Below are 15,177 nucleotides of genomic sequence, written 5' to 3'. Positions count from 1 at the left end.
TTTATAATCAGCAAACAAAGTATTGACAATATTGGGAAAAACAGAATAAAGCTTTTTGAATGATGTGCAATATTACACCAAAAAAATTCAATATTTGGATTTGGATTTATTTCCTAAGATAAGCGTAACCTTACATCAAAAGACCCTTGTGTTCAATGAAGATCAAATTTTATTCCAAATGGACGGAATTGTTCAGTCAGCGTTCTTAGTGACTTAATTGCAATAAACCCAAAAAAAAACTATTGCATTTTATTCTTTGCCCACACCTACCTCATCACTGAATTTAGCTAGTTTAGATTATAGATACTATATATAGTGGCAGGCAAGTCAATTCCAACAATCCACGTTGTCAACCCACACATCATAATAATAATGATGATATGCACTCAACCAAATTGTTCCGTTTTCGGCTTCACAATTTAAATCCCATTCGATCTAAGCGCATGCAGATGAAACTGAGTGTTGTGTTTGTTTCCTTTCAACATCTTCCGAACAGCCTAATCTCATGTACCAGTGGACACATACAGAAGTACCCTCGCCTGCACCGTTAACACCGGGCCGATTGGAACCGCACATTGTCTGGCCGCATGCAGTACCATCCATTGAAACAACCAAATCGGCCGCGCACTCTACTACTGGTCCACCGGAGAATGTGGAAGATCGAACCGAAGAATCCGCCATGGCTCCGAAAACTAGCACCCCTAAACAGGACCCCAAACTGAAGGTCGACTTAAATGTGGAAGATCTGAAAAACAAAGTGAGCAGGTGTGAAACTTTGAGTGATGTGAAGAAACTGATTCGAACATTCCTGACGGAAGTGGATGGCGGTGATTCAAGTCCAGTAGAGATCGTTGAAGGAAAAAATCGCAAATGTTTACTTAGTGATCTTTTGAACGAAAGCGACGTGACAATCTATCAAATTGACAAAGAGGATAAACTGCGCAGCCCGGAAGCATCATCGAAAATACCACCCATGGCCCCTCCAGTCGTGAGCAACGAAGGGGATCAGGAAACACTACGTACTAATGGAAAATTTTCGAATGAATGTGGTTCCAACAGCAATAATGCAAGCTTACCTAACAGTATTTCTAACCGCAAAGAATGTTCCTTGCCACATGTTAACACTAGTGATAGCATCAGTAACATGACTAATGGCACCGTGTTTAATAATAATTTTAACGAAGCTAATATTTCGAACTACATCTGTAAAAATTGCTGCAAGCAAACCGTGACGTCAACCGGGTCAGATTTGAATGCCCTCGGAAGCCAGAATCTCAGTGAAAGCGGTTCCGATTTACGGTCGACTCAATTAAAAAATTTTGTTACTCAAGAAACTCAAACGGATTTAGAGCCGGTTCCCTTGAATACAATTGGTTCATATTCTGTGCCTCCCCGCCCATCACCTTCATCCCCTCCTCCGGTGCCTCTTATTCTGTTCGCTCCATCACTACAGCCTCCACCACCACCCCCGCTGCCGCTTCCGCCACCACCACCGCCGCCACCACCAGCACTACCACCTATAATTCCACAAGCTCCTCCTCCCCCTCCACCGATGCTACCAGGAGCACCACGTCCACCTGTACCGGGCGTACCTCCCTTGCCACCACCACCACCGCCGCCGTTTGCGCCATCATTGGCTCCAGTGCGGCCAACAAATGGACCATGTGCACCACCGCCTCCACCACTCCTCAACGCTGTCGCCGCTCTCACGGGACCAGGTAAATTACCGTCAAACACTGCTCAGAGCGGCCATGGCCATGCGGCCGCGGCCGGCCCTCCACCGCCATTACCATTACCAATACCAACGCCCGGAGGATGGTATCAGACGAATAGTAAGCGTTTTTGTTCAACTCCTCTCCACCGGCTTCACAGCGAGTTTTGTAGAGGTTTCTTTTAACTAAATAGTAACTTTACGTTGATATTTGAGTAATCTAGTTTTAGATTTGATGTCTTTTTGTTTCTTTTTTTTTTTTTTTTTTTGAGTGATAAAATCAGATTGTCTATTTTCACTGGCACAGGTTTGTTTCATAACTGTTACAGAGATGAGCTCTGTATTTTTGGCAGAGAAAAAATCTCACATGGTTTGTGAAGAGATTGAATCTATTGAAAGCTATTCTCTGTACAACTCAAAGAGAAGAATGAACTCTTACTAGTTTTGTTTGTGTAGAAAATATGACCTATACATAAATCTTGCTTCAGATAACTTTTGAAAATCAAGCGTTGTGCAAAGTTTTTGTTGTAAACTAAAAATGTTTAGTGTTTGATGTAAAAAATGCACAATAACAGTGTAAATCATTACAACAAATATTATTATTCATAATTTTTTGCAAAAAACGAATCAATCCGAGAAGGTTATCAGTTTAGTTTTAAAAGAGTTGCCTGCTTTCTTCTTGCACGTGTGTTTTTAACACTGTCTGTAGTCCAATTTAACTTCAACATTCTTCAAAGCTTAATTTATTGTTATCCCCGTGTTTAATATTATGCTGTTCTACAAGACTTTCCAGCTGATAACCAAAGGCTTACTAAGCATATTAACTAAGTTGATTTAAAAATTTAAACATTATCTAGCCTGCATCCAGTTATTCCAAGACATTTCTGATTTTATTACTATTTTTGAAAGTAATTCTTATTGTATCCTCTTTTTATCAAAACACTTCAGCTCTACTTTTTTGGCAAAATAGTTGACATTTACCATCGAAAATTGACGTTCCAACAAGTAGAAAAGTATTCTCTGACACATTCCAGTTGGTAGTAAAACATATAATACCGTTCGTAGAACTTTCGATTATTGGATTTCTCCTCCACGTGGTGTTTGGTAGAACGTTATTTGTCTAATCCACACGAAGTCTTGTCCAGTGACACGTTTTCGTGAACCAACTTCTAAAACTGTGTACATATTAAACTTTCTACTAGTTTTAGACTTTCTCACTAGCAATTTTATTTACGTGTTTGAAGCAAATGATAATATGTATAGTCAACGTTTCCCACCAATTCACCCGTACAGTTTCGTAGATGTGTAAAACGATTGCGATAACGATGCCAGTATAAAACCTAGATCCATTCCAGCTCTTCGGAAATCGGCCGTTAATCCTCCCAAACCTATGAAGCCTCTCTACTGGACTCGGATAGTAGCACCAAAAATGAGTCCAGTTACCGAGACGGACTCGGCCATCAGTGAGGTAGCGGACGAGATCAAACCCGCCCTCTGGCAGGAACTAGAAGAAACTAATCTGGACAATTTGGACGAATTTACCGAGCTCTTCTCACGGCAAGTCGTGGTACCAAAGGTTCGAGAGAAAGTTGAAAAACCAGAAAAGACGCTCAAAGTGCTGGATAGCAAACGATCCCAGAACGTGGGAATTTTCGCCAAAAGCTTGCACGTAGATTTTGATGAAATCGAATTCGCTATCTATCACTGCGATACTTCGGTGGTCAACCTGGAAGCACTACAGAAGATTATGGAAATTAAAGCCACTGACGAGGAGTTAGCTCAAATCAAAGAGTGTGCCGAGGGTAACATACCTCTAGATCCACCAGAGCAATTCCTACTGCGAATCTCCAACATTTCCTCATTCTCCGAGCGCATTTCCTGTATCGTGTTCCAGGCGGAATTCGACGAACATTACATTTCGGTGACTAGGAAATTGGAAACCGTGAAGCATACGTGCGAATTTTTGATCGATAGCGAGGAGCTCAAGCATTTGTTTTCAATCATTTTAACCCTCGGTAACTACATGAACGGGGGCAATCGAACGCGCGGTCAAGCGGACGGATTTGGTCTGGAAATTCTCGGCAAACTAAAGGACGTAAAATCAAAAGACAACAACATTACGCTGCTGCACTTCATTATAAAAACCTACATCAGCCAGTGCCGCAAGAGTGGCCAGCTACTGCATGACGTTAAACTACCAGTGCCCGATCCTGGTGATTTGGATCGAGTCGTTCTGGTGGACTTTGACGACTGCAAAACTCAGCTCAATATGTTGAAGTCTAAGACCGATGGTAAGTACTATGCATTTTTTATGATTTATTAAAGATCTCTCTCGAAATTCAAATCAAATCCGTATTTCAAATGTTATTCAAGTATCCAAACCCGTTTTCCAGAATGTCGTCGCATAACAGACAAAGTCATAGCGGAATCCGCCGAAAGCAACATTCACCCGTTCAAGGAGAAAATGGAGGCATTCATCGAGGTAGCGACCAAACGTATCGAAAAGCAGTACCGCAAGTTGGACGAGTGCAGAGAGATTTTCACCAAAACGATGATATTCTACAAATTTACACCAAAATCGGGCACCCTGGAAGAATGCAAACCGGAGCTGTTTTTCGAACCATGGACATCGTTCTCGCATGATTTTAAAAACATCTTCAAGAAAGAAATTCTTCACCTCTCGAACGAACTGTGAGTATGAAATCTTCTAGGACGACATCGCAGATTTTTAATGTTTTTTGATATTGTAGATTGAAGAAAACGAAACGGCCACCGCCTAGTGCATCCACTTCTCAAAAGCAATCATCCACGGGGAAACTGAAGGCGGGATCTTTGAAGGAGCGCCTCAAACGATTGAGTAGTAAAAACTGAGGAAACTCGTAGACTGCTGCTATGTGGCTATATATCTAGCACAATATACGCTTATTTCAGTAGATTGCATAACCGATCATTGTAATTAACATCGACGCAGTTAGAATAAAACTATTGAAGAAAATAGTCATACACATCAACCTGACAGTAGGATCGTTATAGACTTCACTAGATGCGGTACTTATTTCGACTCATGCGAAAATGATAGATATAAATAAGTCGGAATTTTTATTTTAAGGTACGACAGAAAGTATTTTTAAAAACTTCAGATATAATCAACATGAAACTCTTTATCTATTTATCAAATAAACTATATATACTTGAGAGTTAGACAGCTATTTCTACTTAATACCTTTTTGAAGTTCTCACCAGTTGTAATCTGGGTGTTGTGAGTGTCATACTGGTTTTGAAGATCATGGTCTAATTCCTATAATTATCTCACTTTTTACTATACTGTTAAATCGACAGATCATTGAGATCCTATGCCTCCACAATCCTCGTCGACAGCACACACCCAGCGCGTGCGAGATCTGCCTCGAAGTCGTCGGCCTCTATCCTGTTCTCTGCTAAATATTATCTTTGCCAGTCACTCATCCGCCATTCATGCTACGTGGCCAGCCCACTGTAACTTCCCGTGTTTCATCAGCTTAACAATATCAGCGTGTTTATATACTTCGTACAGCTCGTGGTTCATGCGCCTGCGCCGCACCTCATTTTCTAGTTTGCCACCGAGTATTGATCGCAAGATTCTACGCTCGAAGACTTCAAACGCCCGTCGATCGGCCTCCTTCCACGTCCACGATTCATGTCCGTAGAGCGCCACCAGGAGGATCAGAGTTCTGTAGAGCGCAAATTTCGTACGGAACTGTAGACTAAGGGACCTAAGCTGGCTACGCAATTCGTAATAAGCCCTATTCGCTTCCGCAACCCGTCTTTTCACCTCGCAGCTCACCTCGTTGTCACATGTCACGAGGGTGTCAAGATAAACAAATTCGTCGATCACTTCGAAAGTATACCCATCCACTCCACCGCAGCATCAACACTCGCAAAAACTACCCCGCTCTCTGCCAGCCACCCTGTACTTCATGTTAACAGTGTTTATGGCGAGTCCAATTTCCGCAGCTTCCCTTCTGAGAGCCGCAAAGATTTCCTCAACAGCTCTACGGTTAACACCAATGATATCAATGCCGTCTACGGAGCCCAGAATCATGGTAGAATTAGTGATGATGGTGCCGCTCCTCTGCACACCTGCCCTTCGTATTGCACCTTCTAAAGCTGTGTTGAGAGCTCGTCACCTTTCTTCAGGGCATCTAACGTCACAAACGCGTCTGAAAATTTGCCCGCTGCCCTGACGTTCGATGTGAAACCGTCAAGCGTCGCACGTAACAGTTCAATCAGTTTTGTTGGAAAGCCATGTTCAAGCATAATTTACACTGCTCGTTGCATTTCACTGTGTCGTACGCCGCCTTGAAGTCTATGAACAAATGATGTGTCTGCAAGTTGTGTTCTCGATAATTACTATAGTCGAGTCTTTGTCCCTTCTTGTAGATAGAGCATATGAGTCCTTCCAATCAGTCCGTAGGTAGTTGTTCCTCGGACTATACCCTTAGGATAATCTGGTGAATTGCACTACACAGCCGTTCGCTTCCGACTTTGAATAGATCGGCTGGTAAGCCGTCCTTCCCAGCGGTTTTATGGTTCTTAAACTTTTTGCAGGCATTCTTTACCTCGTCCAATGTTGGTGGGTCCACAGCTTGTCCGTCCTCCTCAGTTTCGATCCTGTTGCCCTCGACGACTCTCCTATCTTCCTCACCGTTCAACACCACTTCAAAACGCCTGGCCGCCTGCGATTTATCGGTACAGGTTCCGCTCCTTGTCATTACACATGGCAACTACTGGCGAGGTCCGGTTCCTGATTCCGTTAATCGTTCTATAGAAGCTTCTCGTGTCGTGCCTGCTGAAGCAATTTTCCGCCTCTAAATTTGACGCGTCACACGATTAGCTGCTACTAACGTGTTGGCATAGGCCCGGTTCTTCCCTTCCGTCACCTCTAGACACTTGACGACTAGACGATATGTCTAAACGAACGTCTAGACGATACGACTTCTCAAGGAGCTCATAGAACTCCTTCGTTACGTTTTCGGTTTTATCGTTTGTCGGTGCGCACACGTTGATAAGTTTGTAATTGAAGAATCTGCCCTTGCTTCTCAGTACGCATAGACAGTCATTAGTAAGCCTCCACCTAATGATACGCTTCATTTGGTTTCCTAGTAGCACGAAACCGACGCCCCGTTCCATTCTGTCACCGCCACTGTAGCAGATGTGGTACTTGAAAGAAGTGCCCGCGGTCGGATCAATCGCCCGGAATTCGCGTTCTCCGATTCTTGGCCAATGCACCTCTTGTATGGCTACTATCTCCACTTTTGCCTTCCGTAGCTCTCTGGCCAAAATACCCGTGTCTGCCGGTTCAAGCAGAGTTCTACATTCCAAGTGCCAAGTTTCCAATCGTTGTCCTTTTTCGTTCGCCTAGGTCTATACCGATTGTTCCTATTCGTATCATTCTCGGGATTGTTCTTAGTATGTTTATTTTAGCATGCCGCCTTACTAGGCCTGCGATGCCTAGTCCCGCGACGGGGCTGCCCTCTTCGGTGTAACTGACGAGACACCGTATTTCATAGTTCAGCCGTCCGCTCCGGATCATTCACTGTTTGAGCCACCCCTAGCCCGGGAAACAGACGCTCAAACAAGCTGCTCTCCAAGAAGAACAACTCCCCCTTCCCTGTTAGCATACGACCAAGTTCCCACCGGTTTATCGATCTTTCCTTGGTTGATCGTATCCCAATAGCTACCACGTGCAGGTAGGGATAGAAGTTGCTGGGCATTATGCTCTGGACCACAGTGGCGTCTATTTTAAGCTGGTACGTATCGTACTTCCATTTCCCTATATTTCAATTTACTTTTGGGAATGCCGTTTTACGTCATGTATCGCAACCGCCTTGGGCACCATCTGGTTTTTCCATCTTTCATACAATCCAAACTGAAATTAGATTTTGGTTCCTCCGAGACAGGAAAACTATGAGTAGGGTTGAAAGTAAACAACAAACCTATTCACGCACGAATGTGTTAGTGCCACGCGTGCTACCAGTGCTACGTTTTGAGCAGCTGGAAAATTTTCCAGTTGAGCAAATGTTTTAAATTCGGTTCTGAATGAACTTTCCATCCGTGACCAAGCATCTGGAGAAGCTGGTGAACGTAATTGGCAAAAAATAGCAAAAAGTGATTAAAATTCTGAACATCGAGATGCGATGATTTACAGTTTTGATGAAACAAAAGCAACTATACTAGTTTACTAATGTGCATAGGTGAAAAGTCACTTACCTCTATACAATAGCAAATGGTAGTTACCCATGATGTATAGAGATAAGTGACTTTTTATCTACGCACACTAGTAAACGTGCAAACCCGTGTAAAGTTGCTTTTGTTTCCTCCAAACTGTAAATCATCGCATCTCGTTGTTTCGACTTTTTATCCCTTTTTATCATTTATGGTCTATTATGTTCAGCAGCTTCTTCCGATTCCTAATCACGGATGGAAAATTTGTAATAAGAAACTAAAAACCAGGCCAACTAGAATCATATGTTCAACTGTTATGTTCAACTGAATATTTGTCCAGCTGTTAAAAACATAGCGTTGCAAAGCAGCGATTTGTAATTGTTTTCCTCAACGTGTCCTTAGCAAACGCGTTTAAATCTCTGGAAGCTGTTAGGTTTCAATATTTTCGTTCAATTTTGATCACCAAGTTCTAATCCAAACTGATGATTTCATTTATACTAAAAAACAAACAAACCGACAAAGGACATTCATTTATTTATGTTTGTTAGATCTTTTACTAGACAAAACATAAATTTTTACCAACCCTGCCGCTATTTAAATCCTTCAAATCCACATTAAACATCGCATCGATAAAGCAGTGCCGCAGATGGCAACATTGGCATAAAAAGCAACATAACAAAACTCACCCCCGCGCCTTATATTTATGATTCCAGACCGATGTGCACACTCGAACGCAATAAAGGATCACTGGAAAGGAGAAGAGCAAAAAAGGATAACTTTGACGTTTAGTGCGAAAAAAGGTGTTGTGCAAGTGCATAGAATAGCCAAAATGGGTAGGCTTGATTAGGAATTTTCCGAATTATGTATTAACCATTTGTACCTGAAATGTAACGCAAATACATTTCATTCCATGTTTCTATTGGTCAAAAAACAAATTGCATGATTATGAAACAATCTAACAATTATTTGTCAATGTGTTACCATCAATTAGTAAATATTGCTACCACATTTATCGTATTTTTTGTTTATTTTTCAGAAATTGAAGCCGATTCTCAAAAATGTATTCTGGATTTAGCGAAAAAGTGTCTAAAAAAGATACCGAAAACCGATGACGCTCAGCAGTACAAAGTACTGCTCCTGGACGACAATGAACTGCAGAAAATCGACAATATCGATTCCTATCTTAAAATCGAAAAGGTAAATTATGCAGCTTCTTATCCATTCGAATTGCTTGCAACGACATTTAATCAACTCAACTAAATGTTTCGTTACAGTTATCCTTATGCAAAAATCAACTATTGCGGATGTACGGTGTCTGTAGGTTACACTGCCTCAGGGAATTGAACCTGTCATACAACGGCATCCTAACGATCGAAGGACTGAAAGATCTAATTCATTTAACGCATCTCAACTTGGAAGGCAACAACATCAAAACAATTGAACACCTTAATACCAACACAAACCTCGAAAGTCTTAACTTATCGGAGAATAGTATCGCAATACTCTCGGATATTTCTTTTCTCAAAAATTTAAAGGTTGGTAGTCCAACACGTATGATTGAACTGGTTTTTACAGCAATACTCATTTTAGGATCTCTATTTAAATGGTAACAGAGTGGCACACCTGAGGCAATGCGACAAATACTTGCCACAGTCGTTGGAAACTTTTACCCTGGCTAAAAACAACATTTCCGACTTGAACGAAATTTGCACGTTGAGCCATTTAAACAATCTAAACAGCATTACGATAGCAGACAATCCATGTGTTCAAATGACAGGAAACTCCATGTTGGTTTGATTTATTTTTCGTAATTATTATTTAAACTAAAAGAAAACATTTTGCAGTGGATTTGACTATCGTCCGTTTGTTCTGAATTGGTGCATGAGTGTAAAAATGATCGATGGCTTTGTAGTAACCGCAATCGAAAGTCTGAAAGCAGAATGGCTGTACAGCCAGGGCCGGGGCCGTCAGTTTCGGGTAGGAGACCAGACCGCTCTGGCTCGATACCTAAGTACGGTCTGCCCACTATCTGGAGAAGCGCTGGAAAATGAAAATGAGCGCAAATTACGATTAATTTTGAGCAAAGCTCAACAACACCAGCGTCAACTACAAGAACAAAATTCCAACGGTGGTGATGGCGTATCCACTCCAGTGAATAATTCACCTTCGTCGTTAAGACGAAAAGCACAAACAAGCCGAATTCAGTCTCCCAGAGGTATTCATATTTATTGTATATGAAATATAGTACGTGCATTCATTATTTTTCACTCCAGTCACTCGGCTGAGTGGACGTCAACACTCGCCAGAAACGATGTCGAACAGCTACCATGGCAATACTTCCAATAATTTGATGACTTCAAGTCAAACCGAAACATCTGGTGGCAGCCAATTATTTGAACTTACCAAATCGCTTATTGACAACATCACTTCCGACAGTATCATGTCCCAAAGTTTAGATGCAAATATGCTGAACCTTGGCGGTACGGGGGGAAACTCAATGAACGTTTCGATGCATGAAAGTATCATATTATCCAAACAAGCTAATACAAATGGAGCAAACCTTTACAATGGTATAGACATTCACGTCATCCAATACTAATCGAGCTAATCCTATCACTGTTTTAAGATCAACCCCCAGTTACACCGGTAATAATGGGTGGCCCATTGGCGGCCGCTTCAAAAATGGTTCCTGTTCCAGAATCACTAATGAGTCCCGATTGCGGGCCGACTAATTCGGCGGCATCGATTGTACAGCGCAACATGCAAAACTGTGCTAGCCAGCCGCAGCCTCAAACGCCGCAGATTCCGAAGGCGATCAAAACCAAAGGTAATGTTGCTGGTGTTGGAGGGTAGTTTTCAGAATATGTACAAATTATACTTGCTGAGAAACGGTTTTTACATAACCGTGCGCAGAATTTTTGGTTTCAGTTTATTAAAAATCATCACCGATTGGTTCGAAAATCACTTACCGAAGCATTTTTGTAATGTTTTTACTATCAGCACACCGCAAACCCGTTTAAAAAACAACATTTATGTCGTATTTTAGCATATTCCTAACATGTTTTGTACATTATGAAATAATTTTGAATTTTTATTCAAGTGATCTTATCTTTTTCTATTATATTTTTCATCATATTATATTCTTAGCAAAAGTAAAATATGCATGTGTTTGGCAGCACCACAGTAAGCCATTGTTTTGGCAATTGATTTGTTGACATCAAACAACAAACGTTTTTTTTCTTCACTTAAGAAAAGCCATGTTTACCATTACTGTTCCTTTCGCTAACACGAGTTAATTAAGGTTAACGAATTATCTGTAGTGTATTGAGTTAATAAAGTTTTATTATTACAGAGAACTCCAGATCTGGTAGCATTCCAACTGGAACTGGGAAAAGCTCAAGCCCACGGCCAACCAAGCGGAGTACTTCAACAAATAATAGTACCAGAAATAGTGTCAGCAGTGAGCGTTCATCTCCGTCACTTTCCCCCCGGAAAACGATGATAAACATAAGCAACAACCAATCACGAGTTCAGTTGAACCAATCGAAGCACACAAATGCCGCACACTCTACTCCTCCCGATGGTGGCTCAAGCAACGCAGTTAGCTCGGATGACGAGAGCGAAGCCATCAACATAGAAAAACTGAAAACTATTCGCAACAAGGCTGCTCAACAAAACAGCCACGTTCTATTGTCTAAAGTCACTACGGAGAAGGAAATCGCAGATGGTACGGCCATCATCAACAATAAAACCACCGAAAATTCGGCCATACTTATTCAGAAAATTTGGCGTGGATATTTAAGCCGAAAACGAGGCCAAAGTATTGCGGAGATATTGCAGAAGAAGCGAACCCAAGATTACATTTTAAAGCTTACTAAAGATATGGAGATGACCAAAACTGCACTAGAAAACGAGCGTAAAATTCAGCAGCTCCAAATGCAAGCCATCAACGCTTTGTGGAAAAAGGTTTCCACTATGCAACCGTCACAAACGGCAAACGGTACAACAGATACATTGAAGCTAGATGTTATCAATAACGAGAACAGCTCCGTTTTGGTTGTGCAGGACCTTACTAAGACGTGTTCTATGTTGATGAATCAAGTCCAACAGTTGCAAAGCTCTGTAAGGGATATCGTAAACTGCATGCAGTTCTTCGCCAATTTGCCGCAACAAACTAGTAGCACATCTACGGCGGTCAATTCATTCAATGATCAGATTAACACCCGGGACAGTTGTGAAACGCAAACAGAAATTGTAGCGGTTCATACCCCCCAGGTTGAGCAGTTACCGGCCTTTCCCTTCCGGACAGCCAGTGCGAGCAGTTCTTCAAGTAAGCTTGCGCGGCCTTCTTCGCTGCCTATCAGCTCGTCGGAAACATCACCCAAAATTACATCTCAGGAGGGTAAACCCATTATCGAAGAAGAGGAAACAGACGCTAAAGAGGAACACGGCGAAGAGATGCTGGTTGAAATCGAAGCCGACCCTGGGGATACAGAAGAAAACGACGACGGTGAGCAAAAAGAACTGGACGAGAAGGAGCTCGAGGTAAAACCCGATCCTGTAATTGAGAACTAACTTTTATGCGGTTGTAGAATTTCTAGCTAGAGGCATTCGGAAATCCGCTTGTGTATATGTATTTATTTGCGAAAGTTTTTATAAGTTTAAACCTCAAATGAAAGTACTATTTTTGTTGTATAATTTTAAGCCAAACTGTTACACGCACTGATATTCAGTTTGCAGATGTTATTTTCCCCAATTTGTATCGTGTATCCGTAGCTTACAATGTAGATGTCCATAAAAATATTAACATCCTTGACGAAAGCGTTGAAAATGATAAAAGTTAACCTTGACTCACAAACTGTCTCTACAATTTCCCGTATACGCACATATGAATTTAAAGAAAACTTTTTTTTACAAATGAAAAGTAATCATACATTCTCAAACTCAGTAAAATATTTTACGAACAGTTACAAACATTGTTTATCGTTTTGGTTTTCAACTGAATCAAAAGCATAGATTTGACTTCGTGAATATGGACATAAACATTTTAAACGTAGTGTAATAAAACTATGGAGATGTAGCCTCCTGAATAGATAAAATTTTACATTCCCTAATAGCTTGCATTTATGCTGTCCTCGAAAAAATGCTCTCTTTCTCTCTGGTCTCTAGATTGTAGGTAAATGTAGATGGTTCTAGTAGTTTGAAATAACAGCATATGAATTAAATAATACAGATCTCAACAGCATATAGAATAGAACATGAGAGCGAATAAGTGCACTAAGTATGAAGCCAGCGACTTCAGCAGTTCTGCTTTGTACCTTTTTGACATAAAAATGCATACATTTTACAGCGAAACAAATAAAATATAAGCCAAACCTAAGAAATACATCTTTTTAAATCGTATTTATTCTTGCAAGTGTCTGCATATTTTATGTATATAGCACTGACAACTTGTTCGTTTCTGGATCTCTGTACAAGAAATATATTTCTTATACTACATGCCAGGATTGTGTTTCAAGTTTTGATTAAAGACATTCCATATAGTCGCCAACAGTAAATCCTTCTAATTGTCCTCATCAGTAGACTCACTCTCATCGCTGTCATCATTCTCTTCCGCAAATTTTCGATTTGTATTTCGAACTAGCCCATCATCATCCAGATCGTCTTCGAGCTCCCGCTTCTTGGTAAACCGTTTGGGCCACACGTTCTCCTTTTCAAATATTTTTATATGTTCCGCTGTCAGGATTCGACAAATCTCGGCCTTTACCTTGTTGCCTTCTTCTATAGGTTCAACTAAAACGAAGTCACCACGCTTTATCCATACATTCTTACGGAATTTAACCGGCATCGAAACTAAAAAACGCGGTTCACCTTCGGTAGCAGTTTCCACCTCGTGTAGATTATTGCCACGGCTAGCCACTACACGAACTATTGTTTGGTTTTCCTTGGGCGAATCGAATTCGTCCGCTTCCTGTTCCTTCAGAATATGTTTTATTTTGGTTACGCGGGACATGTTTTGCCGTCGACTTTGACAAACAGACTGGAGTAATGTTTCAGTAGAGAGGTTGAGAGTATGCCAATTTCGGTATGTTCATTGGAATATTCACTGGTTTCAACGAAACAACTACTGTGTACCAACATCAACTGAGTCAATTTACCAAATAAATAAAGAACCAGAAGAACAGCAGTAAAACGGCGCGTGCACGATCCAAAATGCATATATCAACAACACAACATAAAACAATGTTTTACGTCGAATTTAAATATGTATCTTGACAGATACAGCGATGCTTTGTTTTTCAACACTTCCACGTTTACACGGACAAATGAAAACATGCAAATATGCGTATTTTTAACGTAAATCAGCTCTTCTGATGCTCGAAAAAAGAACTTTCAGATAAAAGCAGAGATGCCAGACTTTTTTTGGCAAGTCTGTATAATCCATAAAAATGTCTGTATAAGTCTGTATACCGCTGCGAAAAAAAGTTACCAATACATTGATACCTAATTATTTGTCGACCTGTCAGATTGTTTTATTTTATTGCTTGTTTTGATTGTTCTTTTTCGAGTCTATCATAGTTGGTCGATTAATCGATAACTAATTTATCTTTTAAATCTAAGTAACAAATAGAAGTAAGTCTTTCCCGTGATAAAAATCGTCGTTCGTCGTAATGTAGCTAAACTGATACATGATGGCAGAAGTCTCGCGGTTTTAAAAATAGTACCTTCAAGGTTTGGGACATTTTAAGCAATTCTTCAACGTTGGATATTGCTCCGAATAGTACAAACGGTCTTTTCACCAATATAACCTGCATGGCAATCGATCGAGACAATCAGCTGTTTGTTACTGGGGGCGAAACAGGCAGATTAGTGCCCACGGGGCCGATAAAAACCCCGATAGCCTGACTCGATTCCCGTTGTCATGATTTCACTCTCAAAAACGCAAGATTAATATGTTCAGCAAAGTGTTCAGTTCCTAGTTCACTTTTTCCAGCAACGGCTACAGTGACTTTTGGTTTTTGTGTTCGTTTTTTTGTGTATACTGGTAAAACCATTATGTAGAATATCAGATATCTGTGTAATATCTGTATTATACCAAATGTCTGTATAAAATCTGTAGGCCTATGCGTGTCTGTATCGCAACACAGAAAGTCTGTATAATACAGATTTGTCTGTATATCTGGCGTCTCTGGATAAAAGTGATTCACTCACTTTTGAGTGGGGATATCATCTGATCGGAGTTATAAACCGGGACCCTTTTC

At 40.9% G+C, this 15,177-nt stretch overlaps 3 protein-coding genes across 5 annotated transcripts in view; 2 read left to right on the top strand and 1 right to left on the bottom strand.

Annotated features, from left to right (window-relative positions):
• The window catches only part of LOC129728112 (protein cappuccino), a 39,229-nt gene extending 34,309 nt beyond the window's left edge, over nucleotides 1-4,920 (top strand). For 2 of the 3 annotated variants that reach the window (XM_055686507.1, XM_055686509.1), the window contains 4 exons: nucleotides 497-1,832; nucleotides 3,067-4,002; nucleotides 4,105-4,402; nucleotides 4,462-4,920. In XM_055686507.1, coding sequence (XP_055542482.1) covers nucleotides 497-1,832; nucleotides 3,067-4,002; nucleotides 4,105-4,402; nucleotides 4,462-4,582 — 2,691 coding nt within the window. In that variant the 3' untranslated portion in view covers nucleotides 4,583-4,920. The remainder of the gene's footprint in view (nucleotides 1-496; nucleotides 1,833-3,066; nucleotides 4,003-4,104; nucleotides 4,403-4,461) is intronic. The other variant, XM_055686508.1, reaches the window with a different exon arrangement.
• A 3,669-nt stretch (nucleotides 4,921-8,589) lies between these two features.
• Nucleotides 8,590-13,298, top strand: LOC129730911 (uncharacterized). The gene is made up of 8 exons (XM_055690514.1): nucleotides 8,590-8,748; nucleotides 8,952-9,112; nucleotides 9,190-9,450; nucleotides 9,506-9,702; nucleotides 9,760-10,130; nucleotides 10,189-10,485; nucleotides 10,542-10,742; nucleotides 11,268-13,298. Exons 1-8 carry the CDS (start codon nucleotides 8,619-8,621, stop codon nucleotides 12,488-12,490), a joined length of 2,841 nt encoding a protein of 946 aa, XP_055546489.1. The 5' UTR covers nucleotides 8,590-8,618; the 3' UTR covers nucleotides 12,491-13,298.
• A 1-nt stretch (nucleotide 13,299) lies between these two features.
• LOC129730912 (probable RNA-binding protein EIF1AD) lies at nucleotides 13,300-14,187 on the bottom strand. The gene is made up of 2 exons (XM_055690515.1): nucleotides 13,787-14,187; nucleotides 13,300-13,708 (listed from the first exon to the last, which is right to left on the bottom strand). The coding sequence occupies exons 1-2, from the start codon at nucleotides 13,926-13,928 to the stop codon at nucleotides 13,479-13,481; spliced, it is 372 nt and encodes a 123-aa protein (XP_055546490.1). The 5' UTR covers nucleotides 13,929-14,187; the 3' UTR covers nucleotides 13,300-13,478.
• Between the last annotated feature and the right edge of the window lie 990 nt (nucleotides 14,188-15,177).

This window comes from Wyeomyia smithii, chromosome 3 (assembly GCF_029784165.1).
Source record: "Wyeomyia smithii strain HCP4-BCI-WySm-NY-G18 chromosome 3, ASM2978416v1, whole genome shotgun sequence".
NCBI lineage: Eukaryota > Metazoa > Arthropoda > Insecta > Diptera > Culicidae > Wyeomyia > Wyeomyia smithii.
The sequence above is the reverse complement of the archived record's forward strand: the minus strand, read 5'-3'. Positions and strand labels throughout refer to the sequence as shown.

Bases quoted from the DNA above. Each gene is read 5' to 3' on its own strand.
- LOC129730911 (XM_055690514.1), top strand. From the start codon at position 8,619: ATGATTCCAGACCGATGTGCACACTCGAACGCAATAAAGGATCACTGG. The intron at 9,451-9,505 runs GTTGGTAGTCCA...TACTCATTTTAG, and splicing joins CTTTTCTCAAAAATTTAAAG to GATCTCTATTTAAATGGTAA. The intron at 10,743-11,267 runs GTAATGTTGCTG...TTATTATTACAG, and splicing joins GAAGGCGATCAAAACCAAAG to AGAACTCCAGATCTGGTAGC.
- LOC129730912 (XM_055690515.1), bottom strand. From the start codon at position 13,928: ATGTCCCGCGTAACCAAAATAAAACATATTCTGAAGGAACAGGAAGCG. The intron at 13,709-13,786 runs GTGAACCGCGTT...ACTTCGTTTTAG, and splicing joins GGTGGAAACTGCTACCGAAG to TTGAACCTATAGAAGAAGGC.